Source organism: Perna viridis, chromosome 6, assembly GCF_037379345.1.
Source record: "Perna viridis isolate PV_CMFRI_1.1 ecotype Kerala chromosome 6, ASM3737934v1, whole genome shotgun sequence".
Lineage (NCBI taxonomy): Eukaryota > Metazoa > Mollusca > Bivalvia > Mytilida > Mytilidae > Perna > Perna viridis.
In genome coordinates, this window is record NC_142450.1 from 15,504,290 (window position 1) to 15,531,492 (window position 27,203).

At 33.6% G+C, this 27,203-nt stretch overlaps 2 protein-coding genes and 1 pseudogene across 3 annotated transcripts in view; 2 read left to right on the top strand and 1 right to left on the bottom strand.

The window, feature by feature from the left end:
* LOC148613816 (activating signal cointegrator 1 complex subunit 3-like) overlaps nucleotides 1–3,946 on the top strand; it is a 204,081-nt gene extending 200,135 nt beyond the window's left edge. The window contains exons 43-44 of the mRNA XM_088587463.1: nucleotides 1,004–1,095; nucleotides 1,888–3,946. Coding sequence (XP_088443589.1) covers nucleotides 1,004–1,095; nucleotides 1,888–2,211 — 416 coding nt within the window. The 3' untranslated portion in view covers nucleotides 2,212–3,946. The remainder of the gene's footprint in view (nucleotides 1–1,003; nucleotides 1,096–1,887) is intronic.
* Nucleotides 3,947–8,800: 4,854 nt separating this feature from the next.
* Nucleotides 8,801–11,345, top strand: LOC148613822 (uncharacterized; annotated as a pseudogene).
* LOC148613823 (ganglioside GM2 activator-like) lies at nucleotides 11,073–17,984 on the bottom strand. 2 transcript variants are annotated; one of them, XM_088587467.1, is made up of 4 exons: nucleotides 17,826–17,984; nucleotides 16,559–16,742; nucleotides 14,215–14,386; nucleotides 11,073–11,530 (listed from the first exon to the last, which is right to left on the bottom strand). In XM_088587467.1, the coding sequence occupies exons 1-4, from the start codon at nucleotides 17,908–17,910 to the stop codon at nucleotides 11,420–11,422; spliced, it is 552 nt and encodes a 183-aa protein (XP_088443593.1). In that variant the 5' UTR covers nucleotides 17,911–17,984; the 3' UTR covers nucleotides 11,073–11,419. The 2 variants fall into 2 exon arrangements, with proteins under 2 accessions (XP_088443593.1, XP_088443592.1); XM_088587466.1 differs by having other exon boundaries at nucleotides 11,073–11,566.
* Nucleotides 17,985–27,203: the final 9,219 nt, after the last annotated feature.

Consider the following 27,203-nt stretch of genomic DNA (forward strand, 5'->3'; position numbering starts at 1 on the left):
TTTTTATTACAAACACTGAAGAAATATCAAGGATTTCATAAAAAACTTCTCAAATGACATTTTAAAAATTCTTTAAAAAAAGTGGGGTCACTGGGCAAAAAATGTCAATCCAATGAAATGGAAAAAACCAGGGCAGTCTGAAAATCTGACAAAAAAGCAGCAAACATCCTTAAAAAACTACAATTAAAATATCTCTTAGCAGTGCTTTCTTTGTAAAAATTACCTGTATATAAAAACCATCTCCTTATGTGACCATAATTTTGCTCTCCCCTGGAGGGCCACTTAATATAGGACTGGATATACTATGTTTTGTATTCCAATAGAGTTCTTTTGTTGAAAATCTTGTCAAATGAAAGTCAAAGTCAACAAAAATGCTATGCAATTAAGAGGGTGTCCATGCAAAAACCAGGCAGTGGGTGGCACATAACAAATTGTGTTTTAAAAAATTATTCATCTATTTCATATCACAAATGCATTCTTTCTCAAAGTGGAATGCTCGGTTTTGGTTAACAGCAATGCTTAAAGAATAATAAATTACATGGAAAGCATTGAAATTCATTGAAAAAGGGGAGATAACTCTTTCATTCTGTGCTAAATTTGGTTGCTTTCTTTGGGAAATTTAAATGCATATTCAGAGCCATCCCTTGTTGATTGAAAGCAAATTTTACACTATTTGACATACATATGATATATACATTACTGCAACAAAACATTCAGCGGGATGAAATTTACCCTGTGCTAACGATTTCATAGGCTTTGTCTGTTTTTTATGTGGACAGCCTGTTAAGACAAAACACATGGTTTACTTTTGGAGCAACATACACACACAAAGGCTTCATTAGACTATGCTAGAACTAACTGGCATGTTTTATTTAAGAAGTGTTATTGGTAAAGATGTCTGCAGCTTAAAGCAGGTTCTTATCTGATTTTTCTTTTATCAGACAATACATATTTGATGTCTGAAGGTTGAAACAAATATTTATCTAGTTAAATATTTTGTCAGGTGCAAAGCTAAAGGAAGAAGACTGGATCAAGGTCCATGCTGACCAGGAGTATGTATTACGAGTAGATCTGAACAGAATCAACAAAATTAAGGTATTATTTGCTTTTTTTTGTGTACCTAAATTTTTATGGACTTGCACACAACATGGCAGCCAGGGTATATACTTTTACTTAACCTTCGTTTTGTCATGCCATTAATCATTCTTAAATTTCTTAATTCTTTGCAGAATGCTTGTTGATACTGATTTAGCATTTGGTATCCAATTGTATTTTAATGAAATTTTCTAATTTTGTATTTTTGTTTCAAGCATTTTCGGTATCATCTGTATCTTTCTGTCTGAATAAATGTAGAATCTTGTGTGAGCAGTTGATTATCTTTTTTCTGCATTCAAGACATTAAATGTAAAAAATTTGTTGAGATTAAGTTGAGAAATTTCAATCTAATTTTCTAAATTGTGGAAAAAAAGTATTGTCCACTGCTTGGTGAGGAAGGTTCTGTTTCTCTTGATTTTGAAATATTGCTCTATATCAAGGGCAAATGTTTGTGTGATGTCACAGAGAATGTTACTTAATTAAAGCATAAGTGAAAACGAATTGACAATTAACGGTGAAATCAGTGAAAATGGAAACTTACATTTTCCTTACAGGTAAATGTTCTCAAATAAAATGTCTAAAAACTAATTGAACTTTACCATAATACATTATGCTCTGTTGCCGGCAGTCAAAATCAACGAGTCAGCAGCATATAGAACAAGCACTAACATATGGGTAGAGACATTTTTCTACAACAGGTTGAAAATAGAAATAGTAGGGAATTGTCAGAAACAGAATACTTGAATACTCTAATTTTTAAAAATGCCCTACTTCACATTTTTTATATTACAGAAACATGAGAATAAAGCATTAGCACCTAGATTCCCGAAACCAAAGGACGAGGGGTGGTTCTTGTTAGTGGGTGATGTTGAAAATCGGGAAGTGGTAGCATTGAAGCGTGTCGGCTACATCAGAGGGCGATCGTCACAACAAATTGCAATCATTACACCAGACACTGTTGGACGTGTGATATACACATTATATTTGATGAGTGACTCGTACTTAGGACTCGATCAACAGTATGATATTTGTTTAGATGTGATACCAGCCAGTATCGAGTCACAAGTTAATACAGAATTAGTTGGAGAGTTGGAGGATCTGGATATGGATGACTAATATTAATGTAAATTACTGGTTTCATCATGTAATAGAGGGTTTGGAAGACTTTGAAATTGGAAAACTTCTAATGTGAAAAGTAATGTGAAAATTTGACTTATAAATATATCTATTTTATTTGATTTTAGAATGTGAAGAATTAACACATTTTAAATTGTCATAAAAAAATGCTTTGATCAGAAATACAGGTAGGGGACTTAAGTCCCAATATATTTTATAATTGTTTTCCATCATATTGATTGAAATCTTATTAAAAGCTGAGTAGCAAATACAATAATATCTTGTCAAATAATGCAAACATCTTTTTCGAATTTTCCCAGAGGACTTTTAAAACAGTTCCCCTCTTTACCTTAACCCCCTTTTTTTCAAAGAAATTTACAAAATTGCTAACATAAATCATCTGTAAAGGTGATTTTGCACTCATTTTTTGTGTATTATTGTATTCTTTATTGTACTTAACCTGTTTCAGTTTAAATGAAGGACTTTGTACAATAAGGGCCATATTTTGTCCCTTGCAATGACTGGAAATTTGATATGGAGAAGATTTTTTCTGTTATTGTTAGAATGTTGAAATGAATAAATAAGCATGTTCAACCTTATTTATAAGCATATCAACTTTCAATGATGTCCTAAATACAGCAAGTCTGTCAATTTTATATCAAATATGCCAGAATTGTGCACTTAAACAGTTTTGCATTTTATGAAGGCCTCCATCAACTTGACCCAAACATATTGTTCATGATTTCTGAATGCCACCTTGATCGGAGTCCAAATTAGTTTAGATATCCTTGGGACAGATTTGGGGGGGGACCTTTGAAAGTACTAAAACTAGCATTTAAGGAGGTAGACCTAGGGTAAGGAACATTACTCTTACGAATCATTGGAACATTTGCATTTACCATTTTACATCAATCTCATGTAAGCATCAAAGTAACTTGGACTGATTTCATTCTGTTTCAAATGAAACCTTGAAAGACATTAGTGAAATTTAATGTGATACAAACATATCAATGATTTCATGAGTTATGTCCCTTACCCTAAGTCTACCTCCTTAAAATTGCTAATTTATGCTAATTTTGTTGTAGACTTCCATGAAACTGAAAAGTAAAGAAAAGATGAAAATTTATAACCAAGTTAAAAAAAATTTAAACATCCATTTACCAGTGCATATCTCTTTTTTGGTCATTTACTTCAAACTTTTGTTTTGTGAAATGGCGGCCAAGTATGACCCTTATAATTCATAGTCCTTTACAGATATGAATGAATTTAAGAAAAAACCCTAAATACTAAACATGTTCTCCTGTTGCATAATGTCAGTCTGAATAATGAATGGTGATAGGGTGTGAATCTACTGTTACAGAGCATACGATGATGATGTTCATGTCCTGATATGAAAATTACCTGATGAATAACAGTAGATGTTAACTTGACAATTATAAATGACTCCTCTACTACCGAGTGTTCTATCTTAGGCAGTTTATTAGGTAATTTAAGCATATGAAGACCAACTCCGTTCCTTGAGGTTCAATTAATGTGCTTTAAATATACCTTTGTTGAAGCATACAAATGAACTTCATCATTGAATGTGCTGTGATTATCCACTCGTGAAAGTTACCTTATCAGTGAGAAATTGTTTAATCTTGTTTTGAATGTAAGTAATTTGTTTGCTGCAAAAAATTGTTATGGATAAATTGTGAGTGCTTATTTATTGTAAAAAAAGTAATTGAACATCAAACTTGTTTTGTTTTTATTTGAATATGCCTGAGTGTTGTAGTGGCAATTACAAGTAACTACTTCTTAAGATGCACATGCAGGTGGTTTATAAAACTAGGGTTACACTCCTTGATACGTTCACGTTTCCCATTTTAGCATTCGTGCATCGTTTATTGTGCGTTTACACATTGTTTTGTGTTCATTTTAATGCACGATAGAAGCGTTTGTTTAAACGCACGATACAAGTATTCGTTTAAATGCATGATAGAAGCATCCATTTAAACGCACGACAGAAGCATTCGTTTATTTTTGTACTTTGATTATTTCCATGATTTAAGTGTTATTTTTATATTTTTTGCTATTATTAATTTATATAATTTCATTAATTTTCTTTTATATTTTTTTCTGTTTTCAATTTATGTCAATATTATTATTTTTCGTCGGTCGCCTATCACACATGATATGAGCGTTCGTCTATCGTGCGTTTAAACACATGCTAGGAGCGTTTGTTTATCGTGCGTTTAAACACATGATAGAAGCGTTCGTTTATTTTGCGTTTAGCGTGCGTTTGGGTATCATGCTTGCGGGAAACCTAAACATCTCAAGGAGTGTAGTAAATTAAGACTGATTCAGTATCATATCCCAAAGGAGAAGGGGCATTAAAGGCTCACATTGGCCTGCAATGCAAATGAAAATTAGTCATCAAGTGTTTAAAAGTTTAAATTGTGTGAATTTGGAAACTTGAATCCATAACAAATAAAAAAATATAAGGAACTTTGAAAGTTCCTGCATTTAAAGGAAGTTTACTAAAATTCAAATATTATATTTTGTCCATTTTGTAATTTTTGGTCACTTTAAGGTCATATTTTTGGCAAGGAAATGGTATCCACACCACAGATACAACTTCATAATTTAGTGAATTTATTAATTATTTACTTTGCTTATCATATATTCAATTATAAAGCTGTAATCAGGTATACCAGGCTAAAATCAAGCATGTTACAGAGTTTAATTACATGTATATCCCTAATGTATAAGTGTATCGATCTCTATGAAAATGATTGATGGTGGAAGGGGATCTTGATACAATTTTACGTGGTTCCATAATGGGAAAGTTATGAATGTCATTAAATTGGGTAATGGTCCCAACCATTTAGAAATTGGGGTCAATGGGGCTAAACAAGCATTTTAAAAAATTTCACTGTTTAGTTTCTGTAGAAGTGTTTTGAAATTATACAACAGGGTTCCATACTGTTAATACTGGACTGAAATATTGGTTTGGGTTTATCATAAGGGCCAAAACAGGCATTTTTCAGGTTTTGGGAATAGTGCTTTAGTGTAAAAGTAATCAAGGGAACCAAAATTTGGTAATCAAAAGAATGTAATCTAGGGACAAAGACCAGACATGGAAAACATACACAATAGCACAAAGCAACAAATTAGCAACTAGGACTCCAATAAAAATTCGGAACATGGACCAGGTCCACCAGTAGGATAATCGTCCTCTGCTTTTCTAGAAATACCTGTCGAGTTGCTCATGAAAAGTCAAGTCAAGGGTAGACAATAGAGAAAAGGAAAACTATGACAAGTTGAACAAATCTGTTCTCACAGTGTAGATAGATATGCTTTAAAGATTCACAAGTTTATGATGATGACCATTAAACTTCTGTAGTGATGACTTCAATCTTGTAGCAACATAACCCTGTTCCAAGAAGTCTAGTGAGATGCAAAAAGTCTGCGTAGTTATGGCAAGCTCTAGCATAATGTATAAATTTATAGATCTGTATGAAACTTAAGAACAAAGTTCATGCCATAAAAGATAGCCTTGGATTGATGTTATGGGTACCCATATGACTGCCTGTGACCTATAGGGAACAAGAAAGCCAAAAACACATTTTGCCTGTGTAAACCAAACCATTTTGGGCTGAGTATTTTTGTTCAGTTAAGCATGTCTTTGGATTGTACATGTTCGATAATGATACTTCAGGTTTTTTCTACTTTAGACAGGTTGTCGGTGTGTACAGATCTTGGTTTGGAAAGAATTCAATGTACACTATTCCATACCAGAAAAAGACGGCATTGATTTAATAATGAGGTTATAGCCCTATATCTCACATTCAGGAATGAGGGTCATGAGGTGGGGAGGGGGAGAAAATAATTTTTTATTTCTTAAATTTAATAACTAATTCTTTATTTTATTTCTTATGATTAAATTGTAAATTTTAACATGCTGAACATTTTCATTTTTTTAAGAAAATTATGCTGTCTGAAGCTTAATCACAATCTCAATTTAGTGCAATGTCAAGTTTGTATGTTATAACCAATACTTGAGAGTTCAACCTTTTCGGTGTTATCAAGCAGTTCCTTGTTAAGCAATTAGAATTAACTTTTGCTTTTCCAATTCAATCTGTGTCAAGGACCTGCAATGTCGAATTCAGTGATGTATCAAGGTTAGTTTAAGTCCCCATGTTTTCCTTAATTTGTCAGGACGCTTCCTTTGCGGTTGTATCAAGCTGCACCAAACAGAATACTTTTATATTGCTTTTGTGACGTAGATGTAGTGGCAGGGGGCGGTTTCTAGCTGTAATAGCATTATTTGTTATGTTAGTATTCTGGACAGATAAAACAAAGTGGCACGCGATTGTCTAGAAGTCAAATAGTTTAACCCCCATGGATTAGTGAAAATGCATGAACAAATTGAACATGTAAATTGATATTTTAAAATCAATGTAATCATTTCACCGACTCTTTCTTCATTACTTAGTCTAGTTTGTTTTCCAAATTGATCAAACGAATAATTTACATTTGATAGTTGACATTTTTACATTTAAACAAAGTTATATCAATTCCTTGTAAGAATCGGGCAGTGGGTGAAACATGGTATGAATAGACCCACAATTTTGAAAGTGTAATTACTATACATTAGTACCATCAGACTCAAAGAAAAAAGACAAGATTTTCCATGTTATCTCGGTAAAATGGGTTATAATTTCATTTAAGTAACTGTCTTTGTAAGAATCATGCAAAATCTGAAAAATGTGATACATCCCAAAAATTTTTATGGGTTAAAAAGTTTTATGGGTCTATACTATGATATGTGTAATTATTCATTCAAATCTGCCTGCTCTTAGGAGATAATTGACATTGAAAATACAGTAGATTCTATTGTATTTGAGCACCATTTACAGAGTTATCTCCCTTAATTTTGAAATCTACAGTGTATTCTATATAATTTTTATCTCCTAATTATAAGAGCACGGGTAATATGAAAAACCACATGTTTATTTCTGTTTACTATGACATTTCAAACAAAATATCAAAAATAAAAAAATATGTAGGCTTTTTACCCGTTAATCACATTTTGCATGATCCTTAGCTGGAATGCTAATTAAAATGCAATTAAATGAGCATTTTAAGATAACTCGGTCAAAAACCTTATTTTTCTAACATTCCATTCAGATATTGAATAGTGTTTGTGTAATGGAAGTGACTTTAATCTGTTCACATTGTACACATGGTTTTGCTATGCACGTGATCATCTTATGATTTCATTATATAAACAGTAGTGATCTGAGCTCGGAGTTTTACATTTCACTGTTGAGTCTCTGTATTTTACATATGTTCAATGTGTTTGAAAACGAGATTGAGTGTATAACAAATGAGTAACAATCGTCGTAATGATTGGTCAATTCAGTAGGCATTTAGTATTTACCGAGTTCATCGGCGCGGTTTATAGCTTCTTCTATAGATAACCATTCAGGTGTGTAGCGCGCCGTCTCTACGCTGCAAGACTGTTAGTCTGCACATTCTTTCCTCTTAACTTATATGTGCTAATGCCGTTTTCTCATAGGTTCTAGTTTCATTTTCTTTACCGGAATTTACGATGTAGAACGTATTGACAACCGAAGACCGATCTACATTTTATTGTTTACTTCCGGGTACTCGAAACGCTGTATAGCAATGTAAAATCTTCAATTTGATGTGTTTTCTTAATACCTTTATCAAGTAGAAATAGATATTTTTCATTTATTATCGATATTTTCACGCAAAAAAGATGTTTTGCCCTCAACACCGAACTTAACGCTCTCTAAATGACAAATCTCCATGCTTTTGAATGGTAGACACGGACCCATTCTCGTGAAATCACGTGGTCACATGACGAGACTTGCATACCCTATAGAAATGTAACATTCCGAGAGAATGCCTTGGTTTAGATTTATTCGGACTTTTTGGCTTCTTTATACGCTAAATGATCATGCAATTATTTGTATTATTGGTTTTCTGTCGAGCTACAAATATGGCCCGGTAAATTAATGTTTAGGGTGTTAGTCAGTCACTTCCAGTTGCATTGTCATACCGGTTAATTTTGAAGTTATTAAGCGTTATGCGTTCATAAGCGATGTGCACCATTGTTTTATATCAAAAGCTTTGTACTTGGTCAAATAAACTGTGAACTATGTGTTTCCAATACAGTTTTCATGTATACAGTGTTATAGTTACAGAACCCAGTGCACGAACGTATCACATAACAGGGTGTCCTGTATGAGGTTACTAAGTCAGAATATACTAGGTAGTTGATATTGACACATTAATCTTGAAAAGCGAATACATCAGCGAACGTTCAAACACTTACCACCATTTATTAAAAAGAATACCACACTACTTATATGGTTAGATTGTAATTGCTGTTTTCTTAGTCAGATTTCAAAGTGGTAACTGGCCATTTTCAGTGAGAAACTTGCACATCATTAAGTGAAATCATAATATTGTCAGATCTACGGGGCTTTGACATGTTTCCATTTTGCCTGATTCTTACAACAAAATTACACTTAGGGAGATTATGGTATTTAATCTTTTTAAATGAACCATTTAAAGTCGCATTTCTACATTTATTTTTCTAACGGACCACGTATACTAATGGAATTTGATATGATATTCTATACCCCGCATTTGTTCTACGTGCTCCTTCATATTTGTGTGAAAGTAAACTAGATCAATTGTTGACATAAACAAAATGGACTTGTAAACGAAATTTCGTTGGAACAATGGCCAGCGCTTATTTGAATCAACGTTAGACTGAATATATGAATATCGTGTCAATGTCATTTAAATTAATACTGAACTTACTAGAAATTATGTGTCAAGTAAAGGAACAATTAGAAAGAATAAAAGAGCATACCCAAAATCTGTAGTGTGTTAGTGCCTTCCAGTAAGCGGACATTGAAGAATCGCCCAACTTAAGCATTCGGAAAGAACTACCCGAGAAAAAATCGCACTTCTTCATTGGAGCAGGAAAAAATGCTGAGGTTTTTTAAAGATCCACCTCAAGCTAGCCCTAGGTCTCCCAGATTACTTGCACAGACAGTCACACTGTGCCAGCTTTGCGATAGGAGCAGTATTAAGTGGAAATGCGTTCAATGTGCTGAGTTATTTTGCGATGACTGCAAGAAAATTCATAAACGAAGCAAGGCTACGAGGAACCATCAAGTTGTCTCAGTCAGAGATATCAATGAAGAAATTCTAGAAAATTCTGCATTGAATTTGGACTGTCCCCACCACAATTTTGTATGCTCTATGTTTTGTGAAACTTGCAATGAATGTACCTGTGCTAATTGCGTTACAGATAATCACAACGGTCACACATTCCAAGACCTTAAGACTTTATTAGACAAAAAGAAAAGAGAAGCTAAAACGGCGCTGAACGAATTAGACACAGTTTACATACCACTACTGGAGAGTATACCACCCAATTCTCGTGATTCTGATGTCGATATCAGTCATACGAAATCTGAGCTACAAAAGAGAGCAAGTTCGCTGAAACAAGCTGTCGATAGAGCACTTGACCATCACATGGGAGAACTCTCCAGGTTTGCTCAAGACAGGGGAGAGAAGTATGCTTCAATTCGGAGTACATCTGGAGACCAACTTAGAGAGCTAAGAGACAAAAGAGAACTTTTGAGGAAAATGTCGACACCAACAAACACTAATGAAGTAATTACGCTGATTACGTCATCAAACCTGTATATCAACGGCCCAACGGTAAATGCTCTTCCAAATCATGGACGAGTACAGTTTCATCCGGGTCAACTTAGTGTTGATGATATCCACCATGAGTTTGGATCTCTCAGTCTTGTGGAGGGAATAGTCGATTCAAATGTTCCAATAAATAATCCTACTGATCAGGAAATTATGTGCTTGCCAGATATACCAGAAGGCGATCAAATTGTTAGAACATTCCAGCTTACGAAATCACAAGATTTAAAACCTCTTCATACAAGTTTATCGTCAGTTACATCAATTTGTGTTGCACCGAACGGAACCCTTTGGGTCCCCTGTCATGACCAACGTTGTTGGCTTTTGTTTAAGCATGTGCGGTGACCTTTTCGTTACGGGCATCGATCACTGCAAAGTTCGTAAGCGAGAGCATCCGTCTGGAAAACTTAGTCTTGTAAAGGAATTCAAACCTCTTCAGCCAGTATCAATTCATGTGAGTAATGTGCTAGGTCAAGAGTCAATTTATGTTGGATTGATAGACTGTAATTCCCGAAAGTCTTCGGAAGACTACGAAGACATTATCGGCACAGTAGTTAAGATGTCATCGAAAGGAGAGATAAAAACAACCATCGGGAACGGTTCTCCGACAGAATTAAGAATTCCAAACAGATTGACAATCAGCAAATTTTCAAAATGTCTGTTGATAATCGATTCCATATCGCCAAGTAATGGCCGAATCGTGTCATTAGCTCAAGAAAATTCCGTATATTTTACATACAACCCAATTCAAAACAATACACTGAATACTTTTAATCCGACTGATCTAGTATGTACCCAGGTTGGTAAAACTGTCATTTGCGACAATGGCAATGACCTTTTACATGTTATTGATAATAACGGTCTACTCGAATATTATATCGATACGAAGTCGTGTGGAATCGAGAAGCCCTGGAGCTTGGCATTACTTAACGAAATTAAACTTTACGTTGGAGCATTCATTTATAAAGGATCGAAGACGAACAAGGATTCACAAAAAGGCGTTGTTTATGTTACGGACTTTAATACAAACTACTGAAAATGAAGGACTTTTTTATCATTGAAAATAATGTACCAGTTTAGAGAGTTAAAAAACTATTACATAGACAATACATATATACCATGTTACATTTAATTGAGGAGATGGTAACTTGCACTACATTAAAACAAATATTGATCAATTCACATTAAGAGTCAAGCAGCATTCGATTTAAAAAAAAACCCAACTTATTCGTAAGTTATGACGTCATGATAGAAATAATATTTTGAAGTTGATTACGGTTGATTGTGAAATCGACAACGGGTGTAATCTTCATGGCATGTACATGTATTTAGGAACAATTGAATAGAGTTAATTGGCTAGAAATTGCATAATGTTTTTGAAAAGAAGGTAGACTGTACGATAAGTTTAAAATCCTGTTGTGTCCATTATATTTTTTATCTCCATTTAAATGTTATTCGATGCTTAGGTACACATGAACCCTGTGCATGGAAGTTCCAGTGTTGTGAAGAAAGCTAGGCACCCAATTATTTTGTCCTGCTCTATCATTTCAACCTGGACTCTTAGTGCAGTGCCCTGAAAAATACAACGTGTAACTCTTAATGCGGTGCCCTAAGATATACAACGTGTAACTCTTAGTACAGCGCCCTGAAAAATACCACGTGTAACTCTTAGTGTAAGTGCCCTGAAAAATACAACGTGTAACTCTTATTGCAGTGACCTGAAAAAATATAACGTGTAACTCTTAGTGTAGTGCCCTGCAAAAAAAAAACACACAACGTGTAACTCTTAAGTGCAGTATCTTAAGAAAATAGAAAAAAAAAACAGAACGTACTTAGTCAAATTTACCCAGGAAAATATATTGTGTAACACTCTTAGTGCGATACACTGACAAAAATAGAAATGAGAATAGAACGTGTAACTCTTAGTACAGTACATGTACCCTGACCCTCCCCCCCGCGACCTCCCCCCCCCCAAAAAAAAAAAAAACAAACAAACAAACAAAAACAAGAGCAAAAAACACTTGTAACTCTTAGTGCAATACCCTACAACAAACAGAATGGATACAAAACATGAATACACTCAGATAAAGACAAAATAAACATCTTGATAAAAAAAACGAACTGAATTTGATGTTTTAGTACGTACAGTACATGTCCACACGAGAAAATTAATAAGGTGCACGTGATTTGCCGATTTTTTTTGTTATTACACTTTTTTTTACAATCTAGGAGTTTTCAGAAAGTCACAACAATAACGTTTGTATCCTAGGTTTTGCAAGTAATGAAATTGGACGAAACAGTTAAATTGAATTCTACCGAAATAAACAAACTACTTCACGCCATTTTTTCACAGTTTATGTACAGCTCGATCTGCCTTAAAACCAGACAGATGCTTAATATAATAAGTGATTAATAAATGATTAATAATTAGATATCATGGAAACTCTATTCGACAAGAAAAGTGCAAATGAAAAAAATGGTCACTGCATGTATTAAATGTAAGACTTAAAGTTTGGTTGCGTTCTACTATAGAAAAATACAGGGAAATTTCCCGCAAGAATGTTCACGATTTAACCAATAAAAAAAATATCTCACGATATATAGAAGATCCAAGGAAACGAACAAATGAAGAGTTGTTTTTATGACGTAACAAATGTGTTTGATCAGTTTGATTATCGCCAGTCGTTATTATGAACCTCCCCTACCTGATTTTTAGACGGACCCATACTTTACGCGAGTCGTTATAATGAACCTCCCCTGCCTGATTTTTAGACGGACCCATTCTTTACGCGAGTCGTTATTATGAACCGCCCCTGCTTGATTTTTAGACGGACCCATACTCTAAAACCAGTCCTTCTCATCCACGTATTCCTTCTCTTCTTTTATTGATTTTCAAACCACTACACGTGCTCGATATATTGACACTTCATGTATTAAAATAAAAGCCTGTTATTCTGTGCGATTCTGGGATAAGCATGTTCTTTTCATAAGCGAAACCAAATGGGGGGAGGGGGAGGGTTAAACATCGGAAAATTCCATGAAAGCAATAAACATTTGTAGTTCAATCAATATTCAAGCGCATTCTTTATTCAGCATTGTGTAAACACAAGTAAATATTATGCATACGTCCTTACAGTTCCGTATTATGTAGTGGTGGATAGCACCTGATGGTTTCATAATTGTGTTTAAATTTGCAGCTTAAAATGTTCATTTAAAATGAATAAAACGATAGCTTACAGCGATCAGATATACACATGTACTATTCCGGCGCGGATTCAAGGAAGGGCGTTTAATGCATTTTTCTTGCATGAAATATTTTCTCTACACAACCTCTCTCCAATTTTCTTGCCTCGTTTTGAACGGCATTTAATTCTATTTACGCCCACTAACCTAAAAGCCTAGATCCACCTAGTTACGTTATGTAGTGCTTATGAAAGCTCTCCCTTTGAAACTTTGTTAAATTCTTGAGTGCTTTCTTTGTAAAAAATATCATAAAATAGCCGAAAAAAATGTCTATAAAGTAAAGCATCTAATAGTTGCAAATGAAACTAAGAAAAAAAATCCCAAATGATTTGTGTTTTCAAAGGCTTTTCAATTCTCTACAGCGAGATTGGTTTGCTATTACATGTATTTGTATCCTTGCTATAAATGTGCAGATTTTTATCATGTAAGTGTGTACAGGGTTTCCCATATGATGCCCCTATAGGGGAAGAGTCTACTGGAGAAAATTTTGTGTATTTGCTTTACTCAGGCATAAATATTAGCAACAATGACGAAGAATAACTCCCTATAATATATCAGTCGACCAGCTAATATCTGTCTATCAGTGTTTCCCCTTCATTGTCACTAATAATATTTATGCCAGAATAAAGCAAAAATTAAACAATTCCTCCCCTAAAGGGACAACACACGGGGCATCGTGTACACACGTTCCTCAAGGGCGGATCTATACACCTTGAAAAACAGGGGTGCAAGCCGGGGGTTTCTACAAAAAAAGGACATTATTTGCCATTTGTTGTCAATTTTGCACATATAAATGACAAATTTTCCAAAGAAAAAGTGGGGGGCAACCACCGGAACCCCTCTCTGGATCCGCCAATGTACCTGTCATTTTTATGGTTTCTTGGTAACATATTGCCTATGACGCGTGTTTGATTCACGGGAGCTGTGAGCACAAGTGTATGTTTGCGTAACCTTTGTAATTTCTTAATCGTGCGAAGATCTGTACGCATTATATCCTTCCTTTCTTTTACTTACTGTCAAAAAATTCTTTGCTCCTTCGGCCGCTGTTCCAAGGTTGAAAGTCGTTTTATCGAAGTAAAAGGTAATTGGGTCGTAAAGACTATGCCCATTACAACCTTTTAACACAGCTGGACAGGAGTTCCGATTGAAAAATGTCTTGACAAAATCACACATGTCCGTGTAGTTGCTGTGAAAGAAAAACAAAAGATGAAATCCTTCGACCACATGGTTATCAGTGAAACCTAAATTTGGTGTTATGAAGCTCCCTTAGACTAAAGATCCAAATGCGCCATCTGATCACATCTCGCGTCCGTCGTCCTTTATTTTTTTTTATCGTTTCGCTTAACGTTATTAATTTGAACTTAAAATTACTTGACTGATTTAAGCCAAATTTGAAAGAAATTCTTAACATACAATGTTTTGCCACATGTTTTACTTTAATCAATCAATCGACCTATACATGTAAGAGGCTACATGTACAGAAAGTTCCTGGTTGGTTAATTATTCAAGATCAGCATTTTTTAAACAGCATTTTCAAAAGGAATCCAGAAGTTATGAAAGGGGAATTCCGATCCAGATTTGTAAAAAGACCAAAGGTGCCTATGACTTGCTTTATGTGGTCTTTTATACTCAACGTTAAACTTGACTCAAATAAACAACAAAAAGGGGAAGTTCCGAATCCCGCGAAAGGCTACTTATGTATCAAAGTTTAAAAATTTTATATGATGTTGACCTCAATCATGATGGATAACACAAAATCAAAAACAGAAACAAAACATACAAACATCTGTTAATTATATTTGTTATGAGGACTAGTCGATGCATAAAAAAAAAATTTGAAGCAATTTTTGCAAAGCAGAAAAAGTTGAAATTTTCGACATTGGCACATTTTATCCAATTACGGCGTATTTACCTTTTATAAATAATTCACGCCAGTTTATTTTTGCACTAACAATGCAGCCGCGATAATAGCGCAAATAAACTGCTGAGAAAATGTCGCGGTTTATAATTATTATGTATAAACATCCGGCAAGGTATTGAAATTTCAAGAAATTTCTATGTCCAGTATCGGTTTTGTCTTACCTACTGATTACACACCTAAAATTATAAAAAAAACAATTGAGCAATGATCACGAACATGATATCATTACTCCCCCCTTTTGATAACATGTATACCTTCTGAACTGCAACTGATTTAGATAAAAATCTAAAATAGGAGGTGCATGATGGGAACAATCGTCGGAAACCCACGGCTGATTCCGATGCGTACATTTCTCTGAAAGGTACGCATCGAAATCAGCCATGGTTTTCCGACGATGGATGGAACATGTATTATAGATACTTTGAAAGTTTTATCAAATTCCATTTAGTGGTGTAGGAGTATATGAAATGGGTCTCCCAGGTCCCCATAATCATAAATAACCCATTCCATGTATTAATATGTGGAACGTTGCAAATGGGAGTATGATTACAATTTAATCCGTCTTTAATCGTAGGCAGGAAGGGCGGGTGGCTTAGGTTCCATTATACAATTTAAGTTTTGGTTAAAGTATTGCGTGTTTTGTGTCTTAAAGCATGACAAGTAGTCAAAATAAAGAAATATCATAATTTGATAAATAATCATGCATATTTGTTAATATCGATTAAAGATTTTCTCTCGAGGACTACGATAAAGTGTCCGTATTATGTATGACATGATGTACCGTGGTTCTAAACCCCGTATGGGAAGAATTAGGGTTAATATTACATACGAAGAGGACATAATTTTTTTAGGTTTAACCTGGTTTGGAGCTGGCATGTCAGTTAACTAATAGTAGTTCTTTGTGCATTCATGTAACGTATAATCAGTTTTTTTATTTATGTTTTCAAAACGGTTTCTGACCTTTTTGAACTGATTTTAAGTGTGTTTGATTATGTTATATTTATTTCCACAGCGGCCAGTTTTTAAAGTGGGAGGGTTGTGATCACTCCAAAGTACTTTAATCCCGTCGCATTTTTTGCGCCTGTCCCAACTCATGAATTTCCCGGACACTGTATGTATTGTTTCGTTTCCACTTTCAGTTTACTTAAAGTTGCTGAAGTATATAGAAGAATTTTTTTTGCTGTACCTTTGTAAAATGTTGTTTTGGAGCCATCTGCAGCCTACACTGTAGGGTGAGGGTTTCTTCATTGTACATTGAAGACCCATGAGTGGCCTTGAGCTAGCCTTTTTTAATCCCAGTGGGGCTGTTGCCTCTTTGACCAATATTCACCATATACCAAAATTTTCCTTATATTACATTATAGCTCACATCCCCTTTTGCAAGCCTGTGGTTCCCTCACTGTCAATGTCAATTATCAAAAGTGATTGAAGACTTACCAAGAGCCTATTTTGTTGATGCAAGGTACTTGAGTCCATGGTCCCATTTCGTTTTTCTCAACATTCACCCTTACTTGTGGTGGACCATGCAGTCCGTTGCTTAAAGTTCCATTGAAACTAACACTCACATTACCCTTAGCGGACTGGATATTGAAGTTGTTGAAATGAATAGTAGCATCTCTTCCTGTAATGACATATTCTTAAAATCACTATTGTTATAAATTATACCTCTCTCTCTCTCTCTCTCTCTCTCTCTCTCTCTCCAAAATCAAAGTACTCATGTACTGTGGTTCATTTGATTCGGAGTTTATCCAATCACGACTGGTCAACACAACGCAAAATTGTCAAATTGCCCTATTCATCTGTACGTACAAATGTTCATGCATGTCGTTTTGGTATATTGAAGAGAACAAAACTATATATTGATTGAAAGATAGCAATTTAATGATAATGATATATTTCGAAGAGAACATTCGATGAATTATAAATTATGTGAATCTTGTTTGTTTATTAGATCAACATCGCAAGCAATATTTTAACGCTCTACGTATATTGAAAAAATATACTTAAAAAAAGAAAAAAAAAAGAAAAAAAAACACAAAACATAACGATTTTACAGAGAAGAAACAGGCAACGGACATGTTGCACAGTCATAACACAAATCATCTCATATGTGTTGTCAAATACTCGGTTAGTGAATTAATTTCAGTCACACGGACATGTTCCCACCTGTTGTAAATCAGGTACACAAGGAAGTAAATAACCAAAGTATGATTACAAGTTAAAGCTTACTGCGTTCATGGCATGAGTGATCATATTTTGGTTATTTGCCATAACCAATTGATTATCCTGTTTATTATATAGATTTCCTCCATTTTTCTTTGCTATCTTCAAAATTAATTTCAAATTTTGTGAATGGCGGATTGATATTTATGTTGTGACGTTTTCGGCGGAAGAAAACCCGAGAGTGAAATGACAGAATTTATTTAACAGTGTATCGAAAATTTGTACACCGGGAACATTGGGTGAATCACTGCTATCTATTAATAATTCGAAATCCTTTTATTACCGTGAACAATAAATCCCGTTCACGCTGCTTTTTTATCCCACTAAAAAAAAAAATAACAAACGATAAATTTCTAGACATTAAAAAAGTAAATAACGAAAACAAAATCTTAAAAAAAAACCAAACAAACAAACACAGCAATACATTAAAAAAAAACAAAAAAAAAAAATAATAATAAATTAAAAATAAACATAAACCTACCGCAATCAGACCACTGTACAGAGGAATGGACCAAAAACAGGAAAAATACTATAGAACACCACAAGCCTCGTCCGTACTTCATCATGGAACATCAGATAGAAACTTCCTGGTAAAACGGGCCAGGTGATACTTATGAAGCTCAGTTGTTTCAAATTTTAGGGTATCTAAGCAACAAAACACGTCATACATGTATCTTATCATTTATAAGTTTAATTTTCATAAAGTTATTGTTTAAGTTTGTTTACAAGTGCATATCAATATGGATTATGCATCATTTTCAATGGTACTTGTACTAGATGAACCAGCTACATTGCGACTGATTGTCCAGAACTTTAAACCTATCCACACTATATGTATATCGTAGCTTAGTAGCCTAAAAACCTGCTTGTATATTCATTTATCAAATGGTTCACTTCTGGTAGAAAATAAAATAAATCTTACTTCTCCAGAAATGGGATCTGAACTTTAATAAAAACTAAAACGAACTCTCAGGATAACGATGTGATTAAACATTACAATAGATAACCTAGTGAAAAAATGTTTTAAATAGTTTCAAGGTCCCCTCCTTATGTATAAACCCCAGCTGAGTGCCACATGGTAATACATCACCATTTCCCCATCACAGCCATGTCCCCAAACAAAGATATTTTCCTCCTTTAAAAACTGTTATAAAGTCATAAAAAAGCTCACTTTCTGTAGTTTCTTGCTTGGGCTACTTGAAAAACTCTTTCACTTTCATTACAGTTAACAGTGTTATTAACACCATTAAAATCAGTCATAAATGTATTGACTTGTTTTAGTTTAGGTATATTATGGACTTCCCCTAATATTGTTCCTATTTTGGAATCAATGGAAACTCCAGGAATAAAATTGACTGCTTTATTCTAAAATTAATTATTCAGTTCTAGTAATTGTACTTTATCTCCAATTTCATTTGACACAAAGATATTATCAACCTGGACAGATTGCAAAATATTGGTCACTTTTAACTTCTTCTCTTTTGGTTGGTTTTTATTCACAATTGCTGCCGTCTCCTTTCCTATCTTTGGTCTTTTCATACTCTTTAGTTTTGTCTTCACTGATCCTTTCCTTTCTCATTTCTTCATAGTAAAATTTCGAAAGATTTTCATCACAGTGTTTGTTGACTTTCTGAACTTCCATCAGTTTTTCGTCATAAAAGTTTTTCAAGTATGTCATTTTGTGACTGATGAGTTTTTTTCAAACTAACTGCCCCAATGCAGATAACCCAAATCAGTTTATTAGAAGGAAATCTGTGCCTTTTGGTCTTTTTTGTGCCCTTTGAAACAATGATTTCCGCCTACTGTGGCATAATTTCTTCGCTTTTTTCACTCGTTCTGTTTTGTTCTCCATCTGCGTACGATAAAAATTTGGCTTCTTTGACAACAAAATGCTAACTTGACATTCTTCATGGAATCATTGTAGCAGTTATGAAGGTCTAATTTTATGCACTGCCTTATGGCCTCTAGTTTTAATTGCTGTCTGTACCTAAAAACGTCTGTACCATCAATGTCGTTGAACAAAACCTGTCATTGAAATTCAAGCTGTACGTGTTGCTTGCACGTTTGATGGCTTGGTGATACAACAACTTCTTGCTTACCACGGATTGATCGATTTTGTATCTCATGAACTTATGCGCAACCCAACAGGGGAATGTTTTGATTTTAATATGCAGTTTGAAGATATTGAATTTTACATATTGATTGCCAGAATGAGCTTGTTTTGCTTTTATATAAGGTTTCATTTATATTTGTTGTAAAATTCGCAGCATCCTGCATAGGAAAGATATGCAATTTTGTTTGCGGCTTCATCTGATTGGCATCATAGTTTTGTTTTTATTTGGACCGCAAATATCCACTCACTCTAATTAACCAATTAGAAAAGCTTTTTCCCATAATAGGTCAGACTAAAGCTTTAGATTAAGTTGGAGAATGATAAAAAAAAAATAGTTTTACAGGTTGCAATTTTTACCATTCATATTTTACTAGCTCCTCGCATCGCGCCAAAATTCTTGACAGAGTTATTGTTCTTTATTTCTAGTGATATCTAACCAAATCTTTAAGGCCACGAGGGGAGCAGAACTACTCTGAGTCGCGTATTACTATAATTCCGTCAATTTTTCAAGAAGAAATTCTCCTTTCTGCATTAGAGCATTTAGTGTTGCGCAAATGGCCGTTTAGTTCCGATTGTTATCTAATCTATTATAGAAGTTTACGACATTTGTATGACAAACTGTGGTTTCAAAACCGAACAAAAGCAAAATAAACAAATAAGCATAAAAATACCAAATAAAATATGATAATAATGATATCAATGAAGCCCCTAGAAAACAAAACAAAACAAAAAAAAAAAAAACAAAACCAGACAAAAAACAAAACAAAACAAAAACAAAAACAAATAAAACGAAATAAAAGAAACAAAACAAAACAAAAACAAAAAAAAACGAAATAAAAACAAAACAAAAACAAAAAAGCAACAAAATACATTAAAAAAAACTCAAACAAACAATAAGCAAACAAACAAACAGAGAAACAAAATAAATACCAATAGAAATAAAAACAGATGATATAACTGACAAAACGTAAATTTAAATATTTAATTTGTTATGTACTTAAAATAGCAAGAATACGACTATCTTACATTTAAGAGGCTCTCGATGGAAAAAAACCAGGCAGTGGGTGGAACATGGCAAATTTTGTTTTAAAGAAAATCATCCATTTCGTATCAAAAATGCATCCTTTCTCAAAGTTGAATATTGGTTTTTGATTAACTTCAAATTCATCGAAGAAAGGGAGATAATTCTTTCATTTGAGCAAAATTTGGTTGCTTTGTTAGGGAAGTTTAAATGCATTTTCAGAGCCATTCATTGTCGATTTAAGACAAACCTGGTTCTATTCGACATACATGTGATGTATATTACATTGCAGTAAAACATTCAGTAGGATAAAATTTACCCTGCGCCACCCATATTAAAGGATCTGCCTGATTTTTTACATTGACAGCCTCTTAAACTGCAAATAAAAATGAAGAATGTGTTTTTATAATGTATGCAATAAACTAATAGGATTTAGAAAATTATACCCATGTCTCTGATATAAAAGGATTTCGGATCCATTTTTACCACAACCTTATCTTAAACGAAAGAAAAATGATATGTGGGTTGATTTTAACCACAAACAAATTTGGACGAGTAAGTACCAATCCTTTAAATATCAAGTTTATTTAAATCATAATCAATGCGGTAAAAGGAGGAAAAAAAACAAAAAAAAAACCAAAAAAACAAAAAAACAAAAACAAAAACAAAAACAAAAACAACAAATGACACAATATAGAATAAAAGGATGAACTCATTAAAAAAACAAACAAACAAAAACACTACAAATGACATGTAAAAATTACAGATGTTATTCATAGTACCAAAATGGCTTTTGCACTTTTACACCTACTTTTTGTATATTATTGATAAATTGATAGACTGACTGGTTGTTTTATTCAAATCAATTTTATGCATTTAAGTACTAAACGAAAATTTGGATGGCTTATTTACATTCTAGCTCAAGAAACACATGATATGTGTCTACATGAATTGATATTTACATTTGGAGACAGCCAGTAATCACTTTACTTCCAGATACCTATGCATATTTGCTTGAAATAGCTTCACAGACTTTAAATTGGCTAATAATGGACCAATAAATAGTTTTTAAAAGACATGAACCGAACAAGCTTTGTTCGGAAAATGTGTCGGCGAAATCTTGACTATTTAAAGCAATCCTGCCTTCAGTTAGGGGAGCCCTTGATCACAACATCAAGACAAAAAGGTAGGTTTACATATGAATGATATGCTTTCTTTTATAGGGTTGCATTTTCATTGAAGTTTCGCAAATCCAGACGTAAGTTTGTAGCATTTCCGGGCGTCTTTCAAGTAACTTAGCATTTAAAAATCTTTTTGTACTGATATTGTGACAATAGTTTTGGCTGTCATAACCTTTAATTTGATAAAAACAACTAAAAATAAAAGAAAAATGGTAAAAACAAATAGAATAAGCAAAACCTTCAAAATCACAAGCCTAACGGTACAGGCACTTCGTTGCCTTCCTTAACATTGTAATTCACAAGGAGACTGAAAGAAAAAAAAAACAATAGAAAATTTCTACCACTAATTTTCTAATATATATCATACTAAACAAATTTTTCTAGTAACTAAATGACTTTATATGTGATGCATCGTGTCTTTTTGAAATGATTAAATATGGATAGGATAACAGAAAATACACATGATCGAGAATGCCTTAAATTTTGAAATCCACGTCAATCATCTTTTGACATCATTAGCGATAAGAGAGAGAGAGAGAGAGAGAGAGAGAGAGAGAGAGAGAGAGAGAGAGAGAGATGCAACATTGGTATCAGGTGAAACTAGTAAGAGTCGTCCAGCTGTCTTCATGAATACTGTAACGTGCGTTTACGAGTAGATGTAAATTACTTTCATGTAAGTTTAAACTTCTACAAATTTACTCACACATTTAAATAAAATCGTAATATATATCACCAGGCGAGTTGCATATGACAAAAATAATTCTTATGCTGTTACCGTGTAAAAAGTATTTACACATATTTTTTATCGTTTCAGTAAGGAGGTTAGAAGTGAAAATGCTATCAAAAGTTGCCTGCGTAATTTCCTTGATTGTAATGGTATCTACTGCTTACCCAAGTCATAGCAAAGGTTAGTTATACATTGATATAAAACTTATATGTGAGAAAGAAAAAAAATGGTTTCTATGGTTTGATTTTGCTTTAAAAAGAAACCAAACCCCAAAACAATCTATATCTTTATTCTTAGATACATTGTAAAAGTACTCCAACAGAAAAATTAAAATTTTCATAAAGTTCATTGATCCGTACCTTTCCAAACGATAGCTTTCCTCACTTCATATTTAAGGAATGGAATGACTTTAATTGCAGTTTTTATCATATATTTTTTATTTCTTTCTACCACTTTTCCACTCCAAAATATCTATTATGAGTAAAGGAAAAAAACTTTATCCAAAGAAATTAACATTTGGGTTACAATGCTACGTAATGCCAGAGCTTGTCGAAACTACGCAGAATTGTTGTATCGCGGTAGAATTCTAACAAATAGGCTTCTGAAACACGATTATGTTGCTACAAGATTGAAGTAATCACTACAAAAGTTTTATAGTCGTCATCATGAACTCGTGGATCGTTACGGTGTATCCAACTGCGCCATGAAAACTGATTTGTTCAACGTGTCATAGTTTTCCTTTTCTCATTCGTCTAGCTCGGAATTGACTATTTATGAGCAATTCGCCGGGTGTTTCTAGAAAAGCAGAGTACGTTAACCCTACCGGTGCACCTGGTCCATGCTCCATGTTTTTAGTGGAGATCGAGTTGCCCATTAATAGCATGATTCATTGAATTTAAATGTTGATATGTATGATAATTGGATGATTAATTGGAAAGAGCGAGTAACCAAAATATGAGCACGAGTGCCGAGAAACGCATAGTTTTAACGAGTGTACGGAATTTATCATTCATGCTTTTGTTACTTTGTATGTATCAGTTTAGTTACTTTATGTTCTTTGTTGTGTATGTCCGTTTTCCATGACTGGCCTTTGTCCCTGGATTACATTCTATGGTTACCGCTATAACCTTGGTTCCCTTGATTACAGAGATAATGATTTTATGCAAAAAAAAATTATAATAATTATAACAATAAAAAAAAATTAAAAATAAAAAAAAAATAAATTAGCTCTTTTAAACAAAATTTAAAAGTGTAAGGTATGCTTTTATAAACGACGCATAACGAGCCCTTTCATGTACCAGACAATCACTTTAAATTTGTTCAATCAAAATTGCAGCAATTCAATTTTTCTCTTAGTGAAGCTACAATTTAAGTGTTTTCACTATTAACATAGATCAGACACGATTTATGAAACTTAAACTACCAATTTGAATAAGAATAAATATAATATGGTAGTAAACAGTTGAATGAAGCTTAGTTCACAATCGAAATAACGGTGGTTGAAAGGTACGAATTTGATTCAAAAATTGTGACTATTTTCACTCTTTAACATTCGAATTAATCTGTTTAAGTAGCAGTCTTTCTAAAAGATCAGAGAGTAGGTTATTCATGCATGTAAAAAATTAACCGAATTCAGTTTTGTTTCTTGTTCAGAAACAGTTACTGATCACATAACCAGCCTTAGTTTTTCATTTGGTTTTTGCGCTTTTTAGATATAAGATATATAGATTGTACATGCAATTGGCGCTTAACAAGAGTTGTCATTCTCGATTTGGTTTTTTTCTGGTTGAATTTATTTGGGAGATGAACGTATGATTTTCTAAAAAGTGCAGCTCTGAATGCAGAAATGATTATTGTTATGTGAAAGTACAGCATAGCTAAAATGAAAAGCATCATTTGTTTGGTGGATTTTTCTTTCTCCATGAACAATTTTTCCTTTGGTCGTGTCTGAGTTTTATATGGACTTGCACATTATTAACCTATACATGTATGCCATAATTCATCATCACGTAAATTAAAACTATACTGTACATATTAATAAGTTCCTCGTACTGTAGCTATTTATTGAGTCACAATATGATATATGCAATACAATTTTTGTTACATAAACTTAGCTGGTAGTTTTGTATAAGTTAAGTTATGATAAGAAAATAATTTCTGAATTGATAAAAAACATTGTAATATGTGTCTAGGTAACCACGAAGAACAAGGTTTGCTTAAGAGGTTGCTAGAGATCCAAAAAGAAAAAGAAGTAGAGAGGGGTTTGAGTAAGGATGTCGAATCAACAAAAAATGTGTAATTAAGGGAAAATGGTATTCACCACATGTAGCTACTCGACTGTCAGCCTGACGATTACAACGATCCAACGGTTGGTACAGTAATAGGTACATGGCAATCATCTGATGGAGACTTTCCAATGAGGGGGCGGTATACGCAAGTGGACTCAGACTGTTATCTCGGCTTTACCGCAGCTTACCCAATGGACACATCTGTAGCTAGCCTAACTGGAATGTACTTTGAACCTTCCGACTCCATTACCACTTTTTGGATCATGACAAACAGAACTGAACCACAGAACAACTGGCAGAACAGTAAAATCGGGAAGGCCGTATTTGAAAGAGACAATAATTGAACAAAAGTTTGTTTTATGTACCAAAGTCTGTTCTTTTTTCACATTAAAGGCACAACTGTTGTGCACTTTAAAATACATCTATATGAATGTATGCTTTATTTTGTTTTACTTTTACAATTTGTGTGTACTGCGATTTCATATATATGTACATAACTACCTAATTGTTACTATTTTTTTTCTGTTAAATGGTAATTCATTGGTCAGAATATTTTTAATTATAACATTTTCAGGACAGTGTTTTTATATGCTTGGATCATTTTTTTAGTAAATTAGAAAACAAGACAAAATACCCCTTATAACGAATTAGATGTACAGAGGAAATAATTAGAATCATGGCGAACAAGCAATGCAGTATTTGTTTGAAGTTTGTATTTTGAATATTTACTTGATTGTTATTTTTATTTGGAAAATTATCAGATAACAGGAAGCATGACGGAGATTGCACAAGGAAATATCATAATATACATAGCACTGATTTACCGAATACTTCCCGTGTGAAACATTTCATACATGTATTTCACATTGTTAAAAATTTCTGTAATTTCACTCTCGGACTTCCTTCTGCCAAAATATCTCTAAACGTCCCGACACGAATACCAATCCGCTTTACACAAAACTGACAATCTATGGTGAAAATTGCAACGAATAATAGAGGAAATCTATATGATTGAATAATCAAGGGAACCAAGGTTATAGCGGTAATCAAAAGAATGAATTTCAGGGACAAAGACCAGACATGGAAAATAGACATATACAACAAAGAACATAGAGTAACTAAAATCATACATACAAAGTAATAAAAGCATGATTGATAAATTCAGTTAAATTTATGCGTTTTTCGGCACTCGTGGTCATATTTCCAATTAATCATCCTATTTTCTTACATACCAACATTTAAATTCAATGAATCATGCTATAAACAAAAAGTCTTAAGTTCTTAGTTCCGGGGTACAAAATAGAAGCAAAACAACAGAGATAGGTAAATAGAAAATACCGAAGTGCCGCTGAAAATTGCGATGAAGGGTTTACACAAAATTACCGAAACTATAAAATCTTTGCAATAATCCAAAAGAAAAGGTCAAATGGATTGTCCGTTTAACAAATGGGAATGTAGATTAAATACGGAATATTAGAAACCAAAGCAATGGTCCTGTCTTGATACAGGCATTTCCAATAGGAATGGTAGCTTAAATAATATTTTATAACGCGTATCCCCCCTCCGGTTCATTACGTCCGGTAATTTCAACCCAAACGAGTAACATGAATTTGCCCCTGGCTAAAACCTATCAAGGAGAAAAATCTATAGGCAAAAACATTCAAGAAAACATAGACTAAAAAAGACAAGAAAAAAAGGAAATAAAATGTGAAGTAAAATTACACATTTAGACAAGCAGCACTGACCCAACAACAATGCAGTTCAACTTAAGTGCTCTGGAAAGGTACTTAGTTTTTCCATACTGTAAACTCTGCATTTGATTTTGAGATTACAGAAAAAAATGATCGACCTTACACAAATAAAATGCGTACTTCAGTTAAAAGCCCGACTTAAAAACATTATACATCGTTGTTTTTCTCAAAAAGATGGGACACCTAGATACAAATATATAGTTCTTGGTAGAGATTCCTCATACTTTGTAAGAAATAATTCCAAATCATCTTCCAAATATACAGAGGAAGATGTTTACAAAATGCTGATATTTTTAATTGACAACATATTTGTCCAGTGTGGTGGACGTGTTTTTCAACAAACGGTCGGCATTCCAATGGGACCAAATTGTGCTCCTTTACTTGCTGACCTATTCCTTCACTCTTATGAGGCTGACTCTATAGCTGATCTGATCAGAAAGAAAGAATATCGTTTGGCTAGATCCTTCAATCTCAGTTTCCGCTATATATATGACGTATTATCTTTAAACAATCCTAATCTCGGGGATTTGATACATCGCATTTACCCAAAAGAACTTGAGATAAAGTATAGAACAGACACTGTGAAGTCAGCCTCATATCTTGACCTACACTTATAAATCGATGGTAAAGGAAAACTATTGACCAAACTTTACGACAAACGTGATGACATTTCATTCAGAATTGTCAACATTCCTTTCATATGCGGCAACATCCCTTCAGCACCTGCGTATGGAGTGTTCATATCACAACTCATACGTTATGCCAGAGCTTGCTGAAA